This window comes from Melanerpes formicivorus, unplaced genomic scaffold (assembly GCF_026170545.1).
Source record: "Melanerpes formicivorus ecotype bairdi unplaced genomic scaffold, bMelFor1.0.p_v2 SCAF_46, whole genome shotgun sequence".
NCBI classification, from domain to species: Eukaryota; Metazoa; Chordata; class Aves; order Piciformes; family Picidae; genus Melanerpes; species Melanerpes formicivorus.
In genome coordinates, this window is record NW_027142398.1 from 5,546,429 (window position 1) to 5,568,784 (window position 22,356).

General features: G+C 53.0%; 1 protein-coding gene across 4 annotated transcripts in view; it reads right to left on the bottom strand.

The window, feature by feature from the left end:
• Nucleotides 1–19,540, bottom strand: part of FKBP5 (FKBP prolyl isomerase 5) — a 28,482-nt gene extending 8,942 nt beyond the window's left edge. Inside the window, exons 1-6 of one of the 4 annotated variants that reach the window (XM_068159888.1) lie at nt 19,454–19,534; nt 12,965–13,055; nt 8,457–8,585; nt 6,010–6,154; nt 5,405–5,547; nt 4,452–4,566 (exon numbers count right to left, since the gene is read on the bottom strand). In XM_068159888.1, the coding sequence (XP_068015989.1) occupies nt 4,452–4,566; nt 5,405–5,547; nt 6,010–6,154; nt 8,457–8,585; nt 12,965–12,970 (538 nt within the window). In that variant the 5' untranslated portion in view covers nt 12,971–13,055; nt 19,454–19,534. Of the gene's footprint in view, nt 1–4,451; nt 4,567–5,404; nt 5,548–6,009; nt 6,155–6,535; nt 6,630–8,456; nt 8,586–12,959; nt 13,056–19,453 lie in introns of those variants that run through there. The other 3 variants (XM_068159889.1, XM_068159890.1, XM_068159891.1) reach the window with 3 other exon arrangements.
• Between the last annotated feature and the right edge of the window lie 2,816 nt (nt 19,541–22,356).

The window sequence follows — 22,356 nt, forward strand, 5'->3', positions numbered from 1 at the left end:
CACGTCAAGAATTCCCTCCTAAATTCCAGTCTAAGTCTGCTCTTCTCAAGCCTCAATCCACGTCCCCCTTCCTCCTATCACTAGGATGCCTTGTAAAAAGTCCCTCCCCAGACTTCTTGCAGGTCCCTTTCAGCTACGGGAAGATGGATGAGGAGGGCTTTGGGGACAGCCTGATGTCCTGTGCACTCTTCTTGGTACAGGGTACAAGGTGCAAGCACACAGGTAGATTAAATTAAAAGCAATCCATCAGGAGCCCCTTAGTACTGTTAAAACAAGGCCAAAACAAACCCAAGGAAAAGCTTTTGAGAGAAAGTGTCTGTCCTAGGCAACACAATCCGGAGCAAGGCTTCTGCAGCCCGGAAGGACAGGAGCTTTACCTTTGCTTGCTGTTCAGCAGACAGGGGAGGCATTGCCTGTGCAAGTACTGCTGAAGAGTGGGGAGGAAGGATGCTTACAAGAAAACCATTCTCAGGGCTGGGGCTGCTCTCACAGTTCCTCCAGCACCATGCTGAGCCGCAGGATGTGACTTAAGTGACCACAGAGCACCAAGCACCTCAGCCTGCATGGCAGGAGGAGAGCAGAATCAAAGGACAGACCAGACACAGCCAAGGGTGTCCAGGCTCCAAAAGGCAAATCCAGCTCCTCCAGGGCTGACCCCTCCTTTTGCACTACCCAAACCCACACTGGGTATTTTCTTAGGCACAGGAAGGTGGCAAATTAATTCTAAAAAACAGGTAATCCAGCAACCCCACAGCACCATGCTTTCAGTGCTCCTAGCAAGAGCAGGAGCAGATCCATAATCCCTCTCCCAGCTCCCCCATCCCCAGTGGGATGCAGCAGGGAGGGGAAGATCCTGCTTTTAAACAGGGTCATAGAATTGGTTTAGTTTGACAAAAGCTCTAATATCACCAAGTCCAATTGTTGACCCAACACCACCATGGCCACTACACCATGTCCCCAGGTGCCATGTCCACACATCCCTTGAACACCTCCAGGAATAGTGACTCCACCACCTCCCTGGGCAGCCTGTTCCTGTTCCCTGACCACTCTTGCAGGACAGAAATTGTTTCTAATGTCTAACTTAAACCTCCCCTGACACAATTTCAGGCCATTTCCTCATGTCCAATCACCTGATACTAGGGAGAAGACACCAATCCCCACCTCACAGCAACGTCCTTTCAGGGAGTTGTAGAGAGCAATGAGGTCTCCCCTCAGCCTCCTCTTCTCCAGACTAAACAACCCCAGTTCCCTCAGCTGCTCCTCACCAGCCCTGCTCTGCCAGACCCTTCACCAGCTTTGTTGTCCTTCTATGGCCCAATGTCCTTCCTGGAGTGAGGGGCCCAACTGAACTCAATATTTGAGGTGTGGCCTCACCGGTGCCCAGTACAGGGGGATAATCATTTCCCTACTTCCTTGGGGGTAAGGAATGAATGCAGGGGAGGATGCTGTCATCCTCGCCTTGGAGGAGAGAGAGTTTAGCTTTGAACTACATAAAAAATACACCAGGCAAAGTGGGGCAAATCTCCACTTGGATTTCCAGGAGCAGGTCAGCTGGCTGCAGGCACTCCTGGATTACAAGGGGAGAAAAAAAAAAAAAAAAGGGCAGAAAAAAAAGCTGCTGAAAGAACATCACTCCAGTTGCAGCTCTGACTTATTGTTCTCTCGGCGCCTGCAGCAATTTTGTTTTTGAGGAGCCGAGAACAGAGTGTACCGAGTGCGGCTGGCACACGAACTTGATGTGCTGACAGCAATTTGTACTCAGATTAAAAATGGAGAAGGGGAGGGGGGAGGGGATGGGGGGGGGGGGGAAGGTTGTAACAAAAGCTGGAATGCCAGATTTGCAGTGCAGGCTGAGTTTTAGGGACCTGAAGGGTGAATTAGGGTCTGTGAAACTTAAACCCTATAAAAACGCTTTCAGAACTCCAGCAGGGAGGTGCCTGCTTCCGGAGGCATGGCTCCTTCCACCTTAACTCCAGCAGTGAGGCATCTCCCAAACATGCAGTTGAGAGAAGCCACCACTGCAAGGCCACAGCCTTGCCCCAGGATGGACTGCCATGCCCTGTGCTGTCCCCATCGCTACCATGACATCTCCATATATGCTCTGAAGTCCTCGTGGCTGCCCTGATGTCCCCCACACAGTGCCCACCATACAGAGCCCAGCCCTGCCCACGACAGGGGGACTGACACTAGATTAATGGATTAATGGATTCATAGAATGGTTTGGGTTTTAGGGACCTTGAAGATCATCTCATTCCAACCCCATGCCATGGGCAGGGACACCTTCCACTAGACCAGCTTGCTCAAGGCCCCATCCAACCTGGCCTTGGACACCTCCAGGGAGAGGGTATCCACAACTTCCCTGGGCTATCTGTTCTAGTGTGTCACCAGCCTCACTCTAAAGAATTTCTTCCTAATCTCCAGTCTCAATCTCCCCTACTCAGGCTTCAATCCATTCCCTTCATCCTGTCACTACAAGCCCTTGTAAAAAGTCCCTTTTAGACGACCTTTAAGGTCCCTTCCAACCCAAACCATTATAGGATTCTGTGACACATGACTAAAAAGCCCACCTATTTGTACCCAAAATGCTCACTGCAAGGCTGCCTGCTGCTGCTTCTCCTAATCTGCTCACAGGGCTGTATAGAAGGGTCTCTGACTCCTTGATGTATGGAGTTGTATAGGTCTGAATGAATTAAGGGCCACATGAGCAGCTGGCAGGGCTGCTGGTAGGATCAGCAAAGCATTCCCCATCTCCCTGCGCAAGTGGTCAGGCATTGGAACAGGCTGCTCAGGGAGGTGGAGTCACTGTCCCTGGAGGTGTTCAAAGAACAAGTAGATGTGGCACTTCATGACATGATTTAGTGGCCACAGAGGTGTTGGGTAGAAGGTTGGACTTGACAATCCTAGAGGTCTTTTCCAACCATACTGATTCTATGATCTCTGTCCTGCCAAAGCAGCGCCAGCTCCACAGGATGATCAACCCAGAAGACCATCCATCTTCACGGTGCCAAGCACGAATCTGCTCCTGCTTGCAGCGCTTGCTCTGGTGAGTGCATTCACTTTGCAAAAGGTAAAGCAAAAAAGAGGGTTATCAGGCTGTAGGGTATCAGGTGCATGGGGAACCTCTTTGTCTCCTCATGCCCTTTCAGAGAGATGATTCCTGACCGGTGTTTTCCCACTACCCACCGCAGCCTCCTTCTGAGCCATCAAAGCATCAGCATGTTCCAGAAAATGTCAAGCTGTGATGGGAACAACCACAGAGTGACTGGGGCTCTCCCTGCCCTCCACACCCAACAGGGTGCTGCCTGTAAAGCACTCAGAGTACAAAGCAATGCTGGACTGGTGATGACTTCAATATTTACTCTTGGTTTAATCTTTGGGATAAGAGAGCCAGCCTGAAGCTCAGCTCACGGCTGGTCCCAGATAAGATGCTCACTGCAGGAGAGGCAGACAGCCAAATCCAAGTCCAAAGCTCATTTCTCCTTACAAGAAAACCTCATTAGAAGAAGTAGCCATTCAAGGCAGTGAGCTTGAGCTGTCACAGCTCAGATCCAATTTCTCCTTCTCTGAAGGGAGTTAAGCTTTGTGTACAGGAGGTCTGAAAGTAAATGCCTCGTGCATGGAGTGAGATCTGTGTCTGAGCGGTTCTTGGGAAGGAAAAACAACCCTTCAAGCCCCATCTAGCCCCATGAAACGTCTGCTCCTGAAACAGGACCAGAACAGGGAGAGCCCGGCAGATCCAAGGTCCTTATCCTCCCATACCAGCTGAGACCACCCTGGGCATAGCAAACCCCTGGTATTCATTTCCTTTGCTCTTCAAAGGAAGGATAAAAAATAGGCTCCTTTCTGCAAGAGGAGCAATAAAGGCCACCCAAGTTCCCATCAGTGCCGGACCAAGGACCCAAAGAAGGTGCTGAGTGCCTGCGTGGGTGCCCAAAACACTCAGCGAGAGATGGCACTGAGGGAGCACATTCCTGCTTCCATTGCTTTGAAGGCACATTGGAGTCAGAGGTTTTAGGAGCTGGCACATCCAGGAGTGGCTTGGACATGGCGGTGGATGTAGAAAACAGAGATGGCAGCACCCTGGAACCCCATGGGGGTCTGCTCCCTCCATCCTACTCCGAGCTGAGCAGCAGCAGAGCTTTCAGGGATGTGTTTGCCAACACGACTAACAAACCAGATTGCAGGTTATGTTCACATGCTCCCAGGGCTTGAGGTTTCCCAACCACCCTTCCCACCAGCAGTTCTGGGGCCACACTAAGGAGAGCTCATAGCAGCATCTGAGCAGGCAGTGACCCACTGCTCTCCCAGCCCCTCTTCATCTTGTCCAGCCTCCAGATGGATAAAAGCATATCCCATCAGGACGCAAAGCTACCTACAAGCTCTACAGTACCAGGGAGAAGGAAGCTGGGCTGCTCTGGGGCAGGCTCACCCCTCCAGAGGCCATCACTCACTTTCCACTGTAGCACCTTCATTAGGGTTGGAGTAACCTTCTCCCTTCCTCTTGATCCTCCGGATTATCCCTCCGTCCTCAAACAAGTCCTCGCCTTTGAAGTCAAGCAGCTCGATCTACAAGATCAAATCACAAAGAAAAGGTGGGCAGAGTTCAGGAGGAAGGAGAAGGGGGAAGGAAGAAGAAAAGAACAACCAAAGAGCTTCAAAGCAGCAGCTCATCCTCATTCTCCATTTAGCTGACAGGCAGAAGTTGTCCATAAAACCCAGTTCCAAGCCACAGCATAATCCACCCAATGTATTAGAAACTGGGACACATCCAATACCTGAAGCTCTGCACAGAGTAACAGTGAAAATAACTCTATTAAAGCCTGCCTGGGTGCAGCACAGCTGCTGCTGGGAGATGGTGTGAAAGGTGCCCAGGACCAGCGTGGGCAGGAGTTTTCCCTTCCTTCTCTGACAAGACCATTTCTGACCCACAGCTTAGAAAGACTGAACTTTAATTTAGGACAGATTTTAGGATGCATTCCTCCCTTCCCACTGCCTTGTCCCAACAAGCCCTGCCCAGCCAGCTCACCCTGCCAAAACCTTAGCTCTCCTACCGCCTGGCAGCGCTCGTTAGACTCTAGCACCCAGAGGCATTTCCCAGCTGCTTTCTCCCTCCCATGTGCATTTTTACACTGGGAATCTGCCTGCTCCCCCTGCCCCCACCCCATCCACCTCCCCCGCACTGGGGCTCTCCCCAGCCACAGTTTCAGTCCTAGCCTCCCAGCTCAGACACATTTCTGAGAAAACCCTGGCAGCAGTTCCTGGAGCAGAGGGACACGTTTCAGGAATCCAAGCTGGTTTTTGTGTTGTTGTTTGCTTTGGGGTTTGGATTTTATTTGGATTCCAGAGCTGGCTGGCAAGGCAGGAAGGGAGCGAGTGAGCTCATCCACGCATGGGTTTCACTTGCCTCGAAAAAGAGGGTGGCGTTGGAAGGGATTTTGGGGGCACTGCCAGCGGAGCCGTAGGCGTACTCGGGTTTGCAGAGCAAGTAGCAGATCTCTCCCTTCCTCATGGTAGCCACCCCGATATCCCACGCCTTGATTACCTGGCCTGCGAGCGAGGGAGGCAGATGTCAGGCACAAGGGAGCAACTGGCAGCCACCCCAGAAACCCCCAGCCTCGGTGCTGTGCTACAAGGAGAGCACCCGAAAAAGGCCACCCTTGGAAGTCACTTAAAGCAGGGCTGAGACCATCCTGTTCTGCAATGAGGTCTCACCCCTCCAAGATCATTCCACCCTCCCCAGGATCATCCCAGCCCTGCTAGGATCACTGTAGCCTCCTCAGGATCATGCCAGACCCCCTAGAATTATTCCACCCTCACTGGGATCATCCCAGCCCTGGAATGATCTCCCCAAGATCATTCCAGCCTCCCTAGAATCATTCCAACCCCCTCAGACTCACCCCACCCTCCCCAGGATCATCCCAGCACCTCTGGGGTCATCCCAACCTCTCCAAGATCATCCCAGAATCCCCAGGATCATCCCACCCTGGAGCATGCCCTAGATGTGCTCACCCTTGCCCAGGCTGAAGACAAAGGGCTCATTTCGATCGCGGCTGGAATCAAACTTCTTGCCGTTGGCCAGTTTGCCCTTGTAGTGGACATACACCTTGTCTCCAATCATGGGGGCCTCATCCTCACTGCCAGCTCGTTTAATGATCTGAGAGAGGGAAACCACCCATGAGAAAAGAAGCCATGGGACAGCCAAAGATGCATGTGGAGAGAGAGACACGTATCCTAGAGGCACAGAGTGGTTTGGCTGGGAAGGGACCTTTAGAGCCCATCCACTCCAGCGCCCCTGCAGCCAGCAGGGACATCTGCAGCCAGAACAGCTTGCTCAGAGCCCCCAGCAGCCTCATCTACAATGGTGCCAGGGATGGGGCAGCTCCCATCTCTCTGGGCAACCTGGGACAGGGTCTCACCACCCTCAGCGTCAAACATTTCTCCCCTCTCTCCAGCCTGAATCTGCCTCTTTGAGTTCAAACTGTCACCCCTTGTCCTGTCACAGCAGGCCCTGCTCAAGCGTCCCCAGTGCTCTTACCAGCTCCTTTAAGCACTGAGAGGTCGCAAGAATCACAGAATTCCAGGATGGTAGGAGCTGGAAGAGGCCTCTGGAGATCATATAATCCAACCCCCCTGCCAAGGCAGGTTCACCTAGAGAAGGTCACACAGAATCACAACGTCCAGGCAGGTTTTGTAAGTCTCCAGAGATGGAGACTCTTGGGCAGCCTGCTCTGCTGCTCCACCACCTTTAAATTAAGAAGTTCCTCCTCATGTTTAGATGGAATATCATGCTCCAGTTTGTGACCATTACCCCTTGTCCTATCACTGGATAAAAGCCTGCTCCCATCCTCCTGACAGCCACTCTTCAGGTATTTGTAAGCATTTATGGGATCCACCCTCAGCGTTCTCTTCTCCAGACTAAAAAGACCCAGTTCTCTTGGTCTTTCCTCATTAGGGAGAGGTTTTAGGCTCCCTGGTCCCTCATCTTCTCCAGGGTGAACACCCCCAAATCTCTCAGCCTGTCCTTGCAGATGTGCTCCAGCATTCCCTCACTCTTTACACATAAATATGTAGTAATACAGACACAGGTGGATCTAAACCAGCCATAGATCACACAGGCACAGACATCCTACTGCTGCTCTAAACCCAATGAAGGATTAGGAAAAGAATATTTCCTGAAAGAGTTGTTGGGCAATGGAAGTGGCTGCCCAGGGAGGTGAAGGCTTCAAGGAGACCTTAGAGCAGCATCTCACTACCTGAACGAGACCTACAGGAATGCTGGGGAGAGACTGTTCATAAGGGCCTGTGGGGATAGGGCGAGGGGCAGTGGTTTGAAACTGGAGCAAGGCAGATTTAGGTTGGACATCAGGAGGAAGTTCTGCACAAGGAGAGTGATGAAATACTCAAGTTGTCCAAGGGATGTGGTTGAGGCCCCATCCCTGGAGACACTCAAGGTCCAACCCAACGAGGGCCCTGAGCAACCTGCCCTAGTTGGAGGGGTCCCTGCTCACTGCAGTGAGGGTTGGACAAGATGACCTTCGAGGGTCCCTTCCAACCCCATGCTCTGTGATTCTGTGAGGTGGTGGAGTCGCTGCCACTGGAGGTGTCCAAGAAATGTGTGAAGCCTCAAGAAATTCCAGTTCAATCTGCCCTTCCACCAGCCCCTACAAATAAATCCCTGGGCAGATCCACAGCACTGGGAGAGGGCTGGGAAGAGAGACCTACCCAGCCTCTGAGGGATATATCTGAATAAAGATCATGGTTGGAAAGCCCAAGTGAAGGCCACTGTGGGGTTTCTGTCCACACACATCTTGCTCTCAGGGGGTGTCACTTCACTGCTCACTTCTTGTCACCACTTCTTTTTTTTCCTCTCTCTCTGAACACTCCAGCCTGGAACAAGCAGTTCTCAAGCCGAGGATGGAGCAGGGGAGGATGCTATTCTTAGAGGAAAGGTCCTATTCAACTGGAGAAGAGCATGGGCTTGGGAGCAGAACTATCCAGAAACAGCCCTGAATGTGACAAAGGGGCTGTGGAGCAGACTGGATGACCTCAGTGATGTGCTCTAACATCTGTGAGTCACACACAAACATGCTCTGTGGGTTTACAGCTAATGATCTGATTAGGAACACAATAGCAGCGAAATTCATCGAGCAGCCCCAACCCATCAGTCTCAACCACTATCCTGTTCTCTATTCTGAGTGGTGCTCATCTCCTTCACCTCTCAAACGAACAGAGCCCAAATCAGTCACCTAGCCCTGGGAGTGCTACATGGAATTCACAGCATCGTTTTGGTTGGAAAAGACCTCTAAGATGGAGTCCAACCATCAACCCAGGACCACCACAGCCACTGAACCACATAAAAAGTGCCATGTCCACACAGTCCACCAAGGTGACCATGCATCCCAAAATACAGAACAACAGGCAGGACCCTCCTGGCAGCCCTGACCCCTCTCTCTCACCTTCAGGACCCCTCGGTCTCGAGCTGGTGTGATGTCCTCCCCGCGCTCTGCTAGAGCCGTGGCCTGCACCTCCCCTTCACCCTTAGTGGCCTCATCGGTGGTCATGGTCTCCTTGCATAAGCCCTGGACCTAGAGAGACATGGCACATACTCCATCAGCCAGGCAGGAGCAAAGCAGGTGCTAGAAGAGGAAAGGGTTAACGAAAAGCAGCAGGGGGGTGGGCAGGAAGCTTTGAGCACATCTCAAGCTTGCAGAGCGGAAAATCCCTTCCCAGGGGCCACCCAGACTTTGCCAAACCACAGGGCACAGGAAACCCTGAGGTGCCACATCAACCAGGGACAGGGAACAGCCCCACATCTCGGCCTGGCCACAATGGTGGAGGTTGCCAGCCTTCATCTTCAGTCTCCCTAGGTCAACATTGCTTCAGATGGCTCTTTCTGCAGCAGTTTTACCTGAAAAAGCACCAGCACGGAAGGCGCTTTCCAGCCAGCCAACTCCTTACACCAGGTGAAAATGCAAGAGCTCATTCTGGGGTGTTGCACCCAAAGCACTGGGATCTTCTACACAGATGCTCTGCTGAGCACCCACTTGGACACACTCTGAAGCAACTACATCAGCAGCCACCAAGAGCAGAGGCAAAACCAGGAGCGATGACAGAACTCCAGGGGTGAGACAGAAAGGACTGATGGCCACTAACCTGGTGCTAGAAGTATGTGCACCAGGCAAACATGTGCCTTGTGAGCTACTTTAGACGGCTCCAGATCATTTCCCACAGGGAGTGACCCATTTATCTATTGTTTGTAAGGCAATTCTCGCTGTCTCCTGCCCATGAAGGACACTCCAAAAGGAAAGAGCAGGTTCCAAGTGCCAGGCAACGCTGCATGGAGAGACCTGAATGCACAGCAAGATGTTTCTCCAGAAGCAAAGCCAATCCAAAGAATCCCAACCCTTGTGCTGGATAAAGAGAGCAGACTGAGAGGGGATCTTATGAATGTTTATGAACATCTGAAGGGTGGGTGTCAAGAAGAAGGGGCAAGGCCCAGCGACCGGACAAAGGGCAATGAAGACAAATTGGGATCCAGGGAGTTCTAGATCAATATGAGGAAAAACTTCGTTACTGCCAGGGTGACGGAGCCCTGGAGCAGGCTGCCCAGAAAGGTTGTGGAGTCTCCTTCAATAGAAGCATTCAAGACCTACCTGGATGCATTCCTGTGTGACCTGCCCTACATAATCCTGCTTTGGCAGGGGGATTGGTCTGCCCAGGGCAGTGGTGAGTCACCATTCCTGGAGGGGTTTAAGTAGCTGTGGACCTGGTACTTAGGGACGTGGCTTAGTTTTGACCCTTCAGTGCTGGGTCAAGGGTTGGACTGGATGATCTTTGAGGTCTCTTCCAACCAGCTGTATTCTGTGATTGGACTTGATGATCTCCAAAAGTCCCTTCCAGCCCTTAACACTCTGTGAGTCCATAAAAGATAAACCTCACAGCAAGACACTAAGAAATTAGTGGGTTGGGGACAAACTGGAGCCCAGTGCTCCCACCACCACTGCACGAGTGGCCATGGTGCCTGAAAAGCCATGGGTCTGGTCCAGGCCACCTCTCTCCAATGGTGCCTGCTTAAAAAGAAGGAGAAAAAAAAAAAAAGAAAGAAAAAGCTAATTCCTTCTGGCTTAACCCTCTATTTCCTGACGATGTCCTGGGGAGTGTGAGGCTCTCCTGGCAGCCACACTGCTGCGTGACCGTGTGATCAAGGAGACAGAGAATTCAACACCACCGGGGTGCAGAAGACAGAAACCAGATCCATTAAACCACTCTAACTGCAGGACTTTCCCACAGCCTTTGGTGGGGAAGCTGATGCCAACCAGCAGGAGAAATCATGCATGCACTCATTCAAGGGTTAAAACAAAAAAGAAGGAGCAAATAAAGGATCTTTTCAGCTGCAGAGGTAGGTAAGCTTGTGCTGGAAGAATTGTCCTCCTCGCACCCAGCTGGAAAGGGAAGAGCTGGAGCCTGGCTCCCCCCGACCCCTGGCACCGGAAGCCACCGAGACACAGAGTCCTGCAATGGAAGAAACAGAGAAAAACAAGGGAACTATCTGCTGCAATGCTTGATTGTCACAGGCTTTGGGGTAACAGTTAATGAGATTTTGCTTCTGCTGCCTTTCCCCTGACTCTGCTGAGGTTTTAGATGGGAACACCTGAAAGAACACTCAAAAAAGCTACTTTGCTGGTGAGACTTACCTGCCAAATGTGTCTAGATTGGAAAACCTGCCATCAGTTACTTGGGAAGAAATGTTTTACACTGAGAGTGCTGAGACCCTGGTCCAAGTTGCCCAAGAAGGTGGGAGATGCCCCATCCCTGGAACCATTCTAGGTCAGGTTGTTTGGGGCTCTAGTTGCAGATGGCCCTGCCGACTCTAGGCTGTTGGACTAGACATGCTTTGAAGTTCCCTTCCAACCCAAACCAGCCTGAGATTCTGTGACTGTGGCACTGAGATGGTCCCCGAGCCATGGGCACTATCATGGAGATGAGTGAGGACGTGGTGGTGCTGCTGTCTCAGGGCTTCCTGCACAGCACCAGGTGTGCAGCACCCATAGCTCACTTATTAGGCCCCAAGACGAACCAAATGAAAAAGGAGGAGCAGCTTGTGTAAGAAGTGCCACCTCCCGATGCAGAATCTCCTGAGGTCCACCACGCAGCCATCACTGGGGATGCAGAAGATGGATGGGGAGGTGCTGGCTCTGTCTCTCCAACTGCTGAATCCCACCAAGAGACATCTAAAAATACATCACACACACATCCTCCTCATTATTTTTCTACGTAAGCAATTAGTGGAGTCATCCAGGGAAGCTGGCCAAGGCGAGCGGGAGGGGAGATGCTCTGCGTCAGCAGCAGTGGGAGGGATGGAGCCCACAAGACTGGCTATTAAGAAGTGGTCCATGTTATGAAAGAGCTGGAGACTCCTTGGTCCAGCAGAAACAGCTCCAAGTAGGTTAGGGAGAAGACTGCACCACTTATCTCTGGTTCGGAGCAACAGGACGAGGCTGGCTGGGGGCCAAAATCCCACTGAATTTATGACACAGTCCTAAGAAAAAGAAAACCTCTGCTGCTCCCTGAGATCTCAGTGGCAGGGAGCCGTGCAGGCTCACTGGAGGTGCCAGAGCCTGGACCTTCTCCTTGTGGCACCGTGTGTGCTCTGGATACCAGGAGGGGATTCATTAACAAAGCCTCTGGGTGTTTCTGACAGCCCAAGCAGATCCTGCTCGCTCTCTCACAGCTGTTACCCACAGCTCCGTGTTTTAAAGGAAGCCAGGCTAAACCATCCTCCCTGCTGCCCACAGCCATGCTGTTTCCCTGCCCTGGGGTGGGTGGGGAAGGGTTAAACCTCCCCCAGGCCACCCAGAAGAAAGGTATTTCCACAGAGAATAAAATCGCTGAGGTGCTTAAAGAACTCCAGAGCCCTAGGGAAGCTGTGCACAGATGACAGGAAGGTTTTTCCTGATTTGGGGCAGTTCTGTAGAGCTCAGGTAGTTTTGCACAGCCTGATTCTTCCCATTCTGAAGCAAAGTTCCTTGCAGGAGCCTGTAAATCCCCAAAGTGCCCTTGTTCCAGCTCCAAGCCCAATGCTGGGGGCAGATTGTACCTCCAGACAAGTGTCCAGGGCCCTTGTGCAGCCCTGGGGACCACAGCTGCCACCCCTACCCACCCCAAGCGCTGCAGTGGGGCAGTTACCCCTCGGAGCTAAATGAAAGAGGTTGGAGTTCTTCCTTCATTTGCTTTTAGTCACTCCCTGTTTTACTAGATGATCCAAAAACTCAGCCTGGCTGCTCAATCTGTCACTGAAAAGAAGTTTTCAGCCTCAGAGGTTTCAACATCTGGACAGTCTCTCTCCTTTGAGTGCCAGCTACAGCAGTGTTAATTAACACAAAACACTTCAGAGCTTCTAGCTGAGGAAACAGGGAGGCTCCTGAGCTCTCCTGCACAAGCACATCGTGTGCTTCACTGGGAGAGGCACAACCCCACCCACCCTCTCCCAGCCAAACCAACACAGACCCCTTGATCAGCTAGCTCAGAAGCAGGAACGGCTGCAGCCTTCCCTTGGCCAATCTGCTCTTTCTCCCAGCGGAGGACACAGATTGTCCAGCTCCAGCACTGGCTGCACAGAACTCCACACCATAAACCCAGGCCTTTTCTTTTCACTGTCTCCCTCTCTGAACAGATGTTGTGATCTTTCAGCCTGAAGAAGTCAGGGAAAACCCAGAGCAGAGAAAGTGATGCAAGTGTCTGACCCCAAACTAGGGACAGACAGGTATCACACACGTAGGGTTTCACCAAGATCACTGTCCTCAGCCACATTTCCTAGAAATCAGCATGCCAGGAACCTGCCAGCTCCAAATGGAAACAAATGGAAATGCAGATCCCTTGAGGAGGCTCATGGGCAGGGAAATGGAGATGCAGAGGGGGACGGAAGAGAAAGGCTGGGGAAGATTTTGAGGGGCTCTCACCTTACCACCATACAATCGCTGGCCAAGGTCTGAAGGTCCACAATGGGGTCAGGGAGGTGCCCAGCTGAGGACACAGGGGGGATGTCACACAAACAGCTGGTAAGAAGAGGGAAAAAATAATAATGAAATAAGCCCCAACATGCACAGGATTCTAAAAACAGGATTTAAGCAGAAGGGAGAGCGGAGATGGCAGCCTCAAGCTGCACACCAGGCTCCACATGGGCAGAAAGGAGTGATGAGCCCATGGACAAATGCTCCCAAGGCAGCTCCTCAGCTCCCTGCAGCCCCAAGATGCTCTGACTGGCCAGTTCCATAAAATGGCATCTTACATCATCAAAACAAAGAGAGCTACTCTCTGTCCAACTTCTTTTAACATTTACTGCTGCTGAAAGCCAGGGTGAAAGTTAACAGGATGGAAAAACCAGAGCTGGCTGTTCTGAGGCTGGTTTGTTAGGATCCACCTAGCACAAAGCACTTCTGCTTCCATGGCCTGAAAGGCTTTGGATTGCAACACAGGAGGGACCTGCTGTAAAACACAAAGGTCACAGCAAAAACTAGCAGAGCCATATGCACAGGAGACATGGGGCCCTGAATCCTGGAGAGAATCACCCCAAAGCCTGCTAAATATCACTGCCTGACAAGGCAAGGGCTTGAAACCAGAGCAGGGTAGGTTTAGGCTGGACATTAGGAAGAAGTTCTTCACTATAAGAGAAGTTGCCCAGAGAAGCTGTGGAGGCTCCAAGCCTGGAAGTGTTTTAAGACCAGGCTGGATGAGGTTTTGAGTAACCTGGGCTGGTGGGAGGTGTCCCTGCCCATGGCAGGGGGGCTGGAACTGGATGAGCTTTAAGGCCCCTTCCAACTCAAGACATACTATGACTCTATGATTACTCCAGTCCCAGTCAGCATCACCTTGAATCCTAGTGAGAATCACTCCCAGCCCCAGAAAGCATCCCCATAAGTCCCAATGAGCATCACCCCAAATTAGGATTGCTCACTAGATTGAGGATGCCCCCAAACCACAGCACAGTTTGGGGTGAAAGGGGCCTCAAATATCATCCAGTTCCAGCCCCCTGGCGGGGGCAGGGACACCTCCCACTAGACCACGCTGCTCAAGGCCTTGAGTGAGTATCTCTCCTAATCCTAGTAAGCATCCATCCCAATCCCTGTATCACCTCCAAATCCTACTGAGCACCCCATCAAATCCTAGGGTTTCTCATCCCCAAATCCCAGGAAGCACCATCCCCAACACCAGCCCTTGATGCACTGGGCTCTCTCCACTATCCCACTGTGGTTTCACTTCCCCTTTGATGGAGAAAACGATTTTTCCTAACACAAGACCTGCTTGCTGAGCAACCATCCCTGTGCAAGAGGCAGGTGAGGACTGGAGCAGTGATGTTCCTTGGATAGAAGTGTTTGAAGACACTTGAAGACAGAGACATGGGGAGATGGAGTTTGAGGCAGAGAGAAAATAAAACTCTTCAACCTGACACTAACTCCACCCAATCCTCAGCTTCATCCTGCCACACAGAGATGCACCCAGACACCACGTGCCATTTCTTATGCTCATACACCACAGTTTGAAAGAAAAAAACAACTCTTTTTTTTTAATCCTACCCATTTTATTTCCCCCTCTCATTTAAAGGGAAAAGCCACAAAACTGGAGTGTTCACTCACTGAACGACTCACATGGATTGAGCCAACGTGCACATTGTGCCAGCAGCTCAGCCCCAGTGGGCCAGTCATGGCAATTTCTCTTTGAACCAAAACCCAAACTGCCAACAGAGCTGCTCTAGCTGACCAGCACCCTGAAGAGCCTCCAGTGTGCTCACATGAACTGTGACTCACTGGGGACCCAACCAAACTCTCAGCTCTCCCATACCCATGGCTGGTCACTGCTTCGGGGTTAACTCCTGCCCAGGGAAATCCTGGTATCCCTCAAGCATCCTCTCAGCGTCCACCCATGAAGCATCCGCCTGAGTATGCCTTGAGCATCCCCCTCAGCCTATTTCGAGTACCACCCATAGAGCATCTCACTAAGCATCACCCCAAGCATCCCCTGAGTGTCCCCCTTGAGCATCTTTCCCCAAAGCACGCCCCTGAGGACATCCCCTCCCAAGCGTCTTCCCCTAGATCATCTTCCTGAGCATCATCCCAACCATTACCCTCTCCTGAGCATCCCTGAAACATTCCCCTGCCCTGAGCATCCCCCAAGCTCCTGGGCTAACTCCTGCCCACAGAGGCCTTGGTATCCCCCAGGACAATGTCTGTGGGGAATGATGATCAGCAGATCCAGAGCGGTGATTCTGCCCCTCTGACTCTGCTCCGGTGAGACCTTACCTGAAGTACCATGTCCAGTTCTGGAGCCCTCAATGCACGAAGGGCATGGTTCTGATAGAGCAGGTCCAGAGGAGGGCCACAAAAATGATCAGGGGGCTAGAGCACCTCTACTAGGAGGACAGGCTGAGAGAGCTGGGATTATTCAGCCTGGAGAAGAGAAGGCTCTGGGGACAACTTAGAGTGGCCTGCCAGCACCTGAAGGGGGCTACAAGGATGCTGCAGAGGGTCCCTTCCAACCCAAACTGTTCTACAATTCTATGCTGCAGCTTTGGGGACAATGCCTGCACTGCTGCTGGATCACCTTCATCCCACTGCCAGCCCCACAGAGCTCCAGGGCTCCAGCATCCTCACACCAAGGACTTTTCTCCTTCTGTTCAGGTGGAACCTCCTGGGTTCCAGTTTGTGGCCACTGCCCCTTGTCCTGTCCCTGGGCAACACCAACAAATCTGGCCCCTGCTGAGCACTGACCAGATCCCCTCTCAGGCTGCTCTTTTCCAGGCTCAACAGTCCCAGAGCTTTCAGCCTTTCCTCCTCACAGAGATGCTGCAGGCCCCTCAACATCTTTCCAACCTCTGTGGGACTCTCTCCAGCAGTTCCCTGTTTCTCTTGAACTGGGGAGTGCAGAACTGGAGCCAGTACTCCAGATGTGGCCTGACTAGGGCAGGGTAGAGGGGGAGGAGGACCTCCCCTAACCTGCTGGTCACACTCTTCACTTGAATCAGAAAATACTTGTAACAAAGCTGATTTCCCAAATATGTCTAACTCAAACATTTATGAAGCAGGGACATCACAGGCAGGAGATGATTTGATTGCAGTCCCTCATCATCCTCTGACAGTTACTTTTAGTGCAACTTTCCTTATTTCCCAACACACTCACTTGCAAGCTGAGAAATCCTTATTTATATCACACTTCCTGATGATGGGAAACGGTCATCAGCTTCAGACAAACAAGCTACATTTGAGCTACTCATGGTCATTCCTTAAAGGACATTAGAAGGTCCCCCACACAAAGGTGGTTATTATTCTGTGATGAGCAGGAGAGGGGTAAAGCCCCACAGCTCCCTCAAGAGGCTGCAACGACTTGATATAAATGTATGGAACTGACAGGGAACAGCAAATACTAAAAAGCAGAAATAACACAGAACAAATCATTCTCCAAATCCTTTATGGGATAGTTTTGCCCCGCTGAGCCAGCCTTAGGGAGCTGTGCACCTTGAGCCTCACAGCACACTTACTTCTGCAAGGCAGTAATTAAGCCCATCTAACTAGAACCACAGAACCATCATTGTTGGAAAAGACCTCAAAGATGAAGTCCAACATTCTACCCTGTACCTCCATGACTAGACCACATCCTAAAGTGCCACATCTACTTGGGTTGTTTAATGCTTCCAGGGAGGGTTACTCCACCATCTACCTCCCTGAGCAGGTGGCTCGTCGATTCATAGAATGGTTTGGCTTGGAAGGGATCTTGAGGATCACCTCGTTCTAACTAGCCTGCCATGGGCAGGGACACCTTCCAACTAGAACAAGTTACAGTATCACAGTATAACTAAGGTTGGAAATGATCTCGAGGATCATCGAGTCCAACCTATCAACACAGACCCCATGACTAGACCATGGCACCAAGTGCCACGTCCAATCCCCTCTTGAATGCCTCCAGGGATGGTGACTCAACCAGCCTGGCCCTGAACACCTCCAGGGAGGAAGCATCCACAACTTCCCGGGGCAACCCGTTCAGTGTCTCACCACCCTCACTGTAAAGAATGTGATGGTCCTGAAAGATGCAGTTTGGGGGTTATTCAGAAATTGTCCTTATTTCCTGGCTCATCCCAGTGGGGAGATGCTCTAAAGGCACTAAGCAAGAACCTCAACAGAATACCAGCATGTGCTGGGCAAACACAGCCTCAGGAAGTGACAGTTATTTGCTTCTATTAAGTTAAAACAAAAGAAAAAGTAATTGCAGGAGGTGCCATCCCAGCAGAGCCCTCTGCTCCGGGCAGGACCAGCACTGTGCCAGCCCTCCCCCACAAGCCCCTCCAGCACTGGTCCTGCTGTGTCCTTCAAGCCCCAAACCACAGAAGATGCACCATGCCATAGTCCCTCCCCAGAAGTTTCAGCAGATGAGGCAACTTCTCCCTAACTGTCCAGAATCTGCTGCTTTATTTGCTTCACGTCATCTTGGATTTTCTCTGGCACCAGCACCAACCCCAACCCCGCCAAGAAGTCAACAGTCACCCCTTCCTCTGCCAGCACCCTATCATCTCCAGCTGCCATGAGCACCCAGCTCCATCCTGCCCTCGACCCGACCCAGAAGGTGCTGTCAGTGCTCATCACACCATGGGGCTGAGGATCGGCATCCCACCGAGGCCCATAGCATCTCACTGAAGGCCCCAGCGTCCCCAGCAAGGGCTCCCGCATCTCACCAACGACCCAGCGTCCTACTGAGGACTCCAGCAGCCCCAGCAAGGGACTTCAGCATCCCACTGAGGGATCCCAGCATCCCTGACAAGGACCCCAGCATCCAATCTATGGGCTGCAGAACTCTTCAGTCCCACTGGAAGGTTACTCCTACTCAGTCCCATACTCCCAGTTCACCCCTTGCCAGCAGCAGCCATCGTTCCCACTGCATGGACAGCACATGTCCACCCACAGTAGTTTTGTCCCATCTCTTGCATAGCAGGTTGGAAATAAAACCTGAGCATCTCCCTGTCACAGCACCAGATCTCAACCCAAACCCACCACACTTCCAGGAAAACCGCTCCCAAAAGCCAGAGAGAAGCTCTGCTGAAAGAACTGGATGAGTCCTTCAAAGAGACAGGAGGGGGACATCTTCCCCATGTTTTCAAGTAAGGAGCCATTTGCCAACAAAGCTGTCACCTTGGCTTTTTTAACTTGCAGTCCCAGTTTCCAAGATGGATTTGATAACCCAATGATGTCCCAAATCCTCCTCAAGAGTTTAAGAGCTCATTGTGGAGAGACATCAGGTAACCTCTACCTCTGACACCCCAAAGGAGCAGCTCCTGATTGTTTTCTTTTCATTTTTCAAGGTTGGTTGGTTTTTTTCCCCACCACCAACAGCACAATCCCATTTGCTTGGAGTGACAACAGAAGCCAGATCAGAGCCTCAGCTGGAAGCTGCCAGCCAGGGACACGCCGACGGTGGCTGTATCCCACTCGAGCTCCTAGAGCTCGCCATGTAAAATCCTCTTTCCTTGTTAAGAAGCAGCTCACTCGATAGTGCAATTCAAAACCAGAAGCTTTGAAAGAGATTTTGTGCCCAGAGTGGAGGGAAAACTAGCAGAAGCCTAAAAAGTACTATTTAGGTTGTGGATTCACTTCCACCTACTGCTAGGGAAACTACAGGTTGAGGCAAACAGGTTAGAGAGTGCTCTAGCAGGTGGCAGTGGGGGGGAGGGCAGGGGTGTTACAGCCCAGTACAGGGGCCTCGGTTTGTGAGGGAAAGTGGGAAAAAGAAAAACCCCCTCCCCTCCTCAAGCACTTTCCTGCTGGCACAAATGGCAGGAGATGGACCCCACCCAGCCAATGCCACCTTGTTCCCGTACTAGTGCAGCCCATTGTCCAGAGCAGTCCTCAGGCACCGCTGTGTTAACTCCCACACACATTCTGCCTGCACTGGAGGGGGTGTCTGTGAGGTGGGGACCACCATCCCATCCTCACCCCACAGCTGGGTGACACCAACCCCTTCCCAACACAACTTCAAGGCAGTGCCCCCGATGCAGGCTCCATTTGCCCCACGCACGCCTCTCCTCAACCCCACACTGCCCCACGCTAGCCCCCCCAACAGCAGAACTATGTTATTTCTCCAGCCCCACCGTGACATCCCCGCCCAGCCCCAGAGCGACCTCTCCACAGGCCCACACAGTGCACCCCAGTCCCCCAGCCCCTCCCAGGGCCCATAGGTAGTCCCGCACAGACCTCCCCCCCGGGCCCCACAGAGGGACCCACACAGGACAGTCCAGGTCTTCGGCCCCGCACAGGATCCGCCCAACCCCACACGGAGACTCACGCAAGGCTCCTAGCCCCACGCAGGGGCCCACACAGGGCAACAACAAAGAATTCCCCCCAGCCCCACGCAGGGACCCACAGAGGGCTCACCGGACCCCCAGCCCCACCGAGGGCCGCACACCAGCACCCACCTGTCGCCTCCTCCGCCGCCCGGCTCCGACTGGCGACTCGCCACCGCGCCGGCGAGTCTCCCCTGCCGCCACGCCCCGCCTGCCGGCTCACCTCCCATTGGCCGCTTCGCCTGACCGTCTCAGCCACGGCACCCTCTGTGCCTTCGGACTAGCTCTGGCAGCCGCCTATGCAAATCAAGAGCGTTCGCCCCGCCGCGGCCCGGCCCCGGCACTTGACGGGGATAGGGGAGGCGAAGCCGTGCGGGAACCGGGGAACATCCCCGCTGCCTGCGGTGTCGCGGGGGAGGGGTGCGTCTCTGTGCTGTGTGGTGGCCCTGGGGGGTTTCTAGCTCCCTGCGATATCCCGGGGGAGTGTGTGTCGGTACAACTCGATGGCCCTGCAGGAGTCCTGGCCCCTGCGGTGTTACTGGTATGGGTCCTGGTCCCAAGCGATGACCACGCCGGGTCTTGGCACTGTACGATCTCCGCGAGGGATCCGCAGCGCCGTGCAGTGCCCCGGGAGAGGGTCTCGTTTGTGCAATGTGCCAGGGAGGTCTCGGTCCTGTCAGTGCCCTGAGAGGGCTCCCCGGCCTCGTCCGATGCCCCCGGCGTTTCCCTGTACTACGTAATGTCCCCCAGGTTGGGCCCAGACCTGACGGGGGTGAGGGGTGCAGCTCCATGCAGTCCTCCAAGGTTCCCCCAGCCCTGAGCAGTGCCCTTGTTGGGGGGGGGGGGGGGGGGGGGGGGAGGGGAGGGGCAACTTTGGTACAAGCCCCCCGCCCCAAGGACATGTCAGCCCCAAGGACCCCCCAGACCCCAGACACAGGACCAGCCTGCCCCGTGCAATGCCCCTGAAGGTGTCCCAACCCTGTACAGCGCCCCACGTGTGTCCCAATCTTCAGCATCACCCCACAGACAACCCCGTGCAACACCCCACAGGTACCCCACCCCCTGCATCACCCCATGGGCACCCATGGGGTCCATGGCAGCAACAGGGGTGTCCAGACTGGCTTGCTTTTGCACTCCTAAAATGGGCAATTTGTTGTTTCATAGAAAACAAACAAACAAACAAACAACAAACAGAAACAAACCCCAAACCAACCAACCAACCAAAAGAAAAAAAAAAAAAAGCCACCCAAACCCCCACCCCCCAAAACCCCCAACCCCCCCAACAACCAAAACCCACAAAACAAAACAAACCCCTGTGAGCAGCGAGCACTAGGGCAGGATTTTAAAGCCACCTTCCAAATCATTGTGATACCCGTGCCAGGTTCCAGTTCACTCAGTTTTTTCGGGGGGAGGATGCTTGAACTCCATCCCTGTAACACAACCTGGAGGAAATCCGCTCCATAAATAATCACGGGTGGCTGCCAGGGGCACTGCTTGTTCCCCCTTACCATCCAGCTGGCTGCACATATCCTGTCCCAGCCCTGTGCCTGCTGTGCCACCATCATCTGGCCCTAAAAGGATGGGGGGTAGTCCAGGGGAAAGTCCCCCCCCGAACTGGGAAGCAAAACCTCAAGACCCTATTTCACCAGTGATGTCCTTCCTTGTGCCAGCCATGAGCACCTTGTGTGATGTGGCAGTGTCAGTTCCTGAAAGAGAGAAAAAAAGGAACATTACAATTAAATGTGGGATATTTTTATTCATCCTTGTCTTTGGCTAAAAATAGCCAGCGTTAATCTGCCTGGAGAGTGCAGGGAGGAGAGGAGTCACCCCACTTCGGCCTCTCATCTCAGAGCTGCACTGGTGAATCACTGGAGTGTGTTGGAGAGCTCAGGAAATGGTGTTGCTCCCGGTTTCCTTCCACATGTGCCTGCACAAATCGCTGGCACTGGGTGACAAGCAATGGCCCCAGGGTGGGTGACTCATGTAGGATCCCCTCCTGAAGGAATCCAATACAGCCTTCCCATTGCTACCCAGACATCCACCTGCTGCCCGTTTTGGGGAGCAAAGCAGCTCTCTGCAGCCTGGTGATGCCATGGGCACCCTCCCAGCACGTGTAGCTCCTGGAGGGGCTGGTTTGTCACCTCAGGAGGTACAGAGTGGCAGGGGCCCTGTGAGGAGCTGGGTGTTTACAGGAGGTGCTACTGGGTGTTGCACAACAGGCAGCGGAGAACAGGAGGACACCCTGTCCCTGTCCTTGCCACCAGCCCTGGGTGCAGCTGTGCAGGGACAGACAGTGAGGACATGGGGACCTTGGGGGCACACAGGAGGGTGGGGGCAGCAGGGCAAGACCACCCACTTGGCATGGGGTTGCTTGAGACTGAGGGTGTAAAAGTAGCCATCAAGCTGCTTTCTGTGTGAAGTCCTCCCAAAAATCTTCCTGCTGGATAGGTCACAGGAAGGATGTTGGTGCCATGGCTGGAAGCACATGGCAGGATCCAGCCCTGGGAGGGGGATACTGGATATTGTGGTGGAGCCAGCCTGGGGTGAGAAGCTGGATCCAGCCTGGGGGGAGAAGCTTGCTTCAGCCTGGGTTGATCCCTCCTCCAGCAGTGATCCCCTCACCTTGCTTGGCCTTATGACTCCTGCAATGGAGTTTTTCCTATCAAAGGGACTGAGGCATCCCTGGCACATGCAGAGACCCCTGGAGCACACTCTGCTCCAGCTCGGGCCTCAGCCTGCCCCATCCAGCAGCACGGACAAGGCTGGTCCTATCCCCAGGGCATTTCCAACCATACATTTCTGGATTGTGATTCAGATGCTGGCCCCTGCTTCAATATCCCTCATGAAAGCAAGCAGGGGGCACCTCCAGTCTGGATCCACCCTCAAATCCTCACCTTCCCCAGGCTCTTCCTCCCACACAGCTTCTTAACAGCTGAATGGACATTAATATTTTCCATTATTATTTACCCCTGGGGAAAAGGGGGAAACCCCCTGTACCCCAGGACTGGAGATAAGTGCTGATGGGGAGTGGGCAG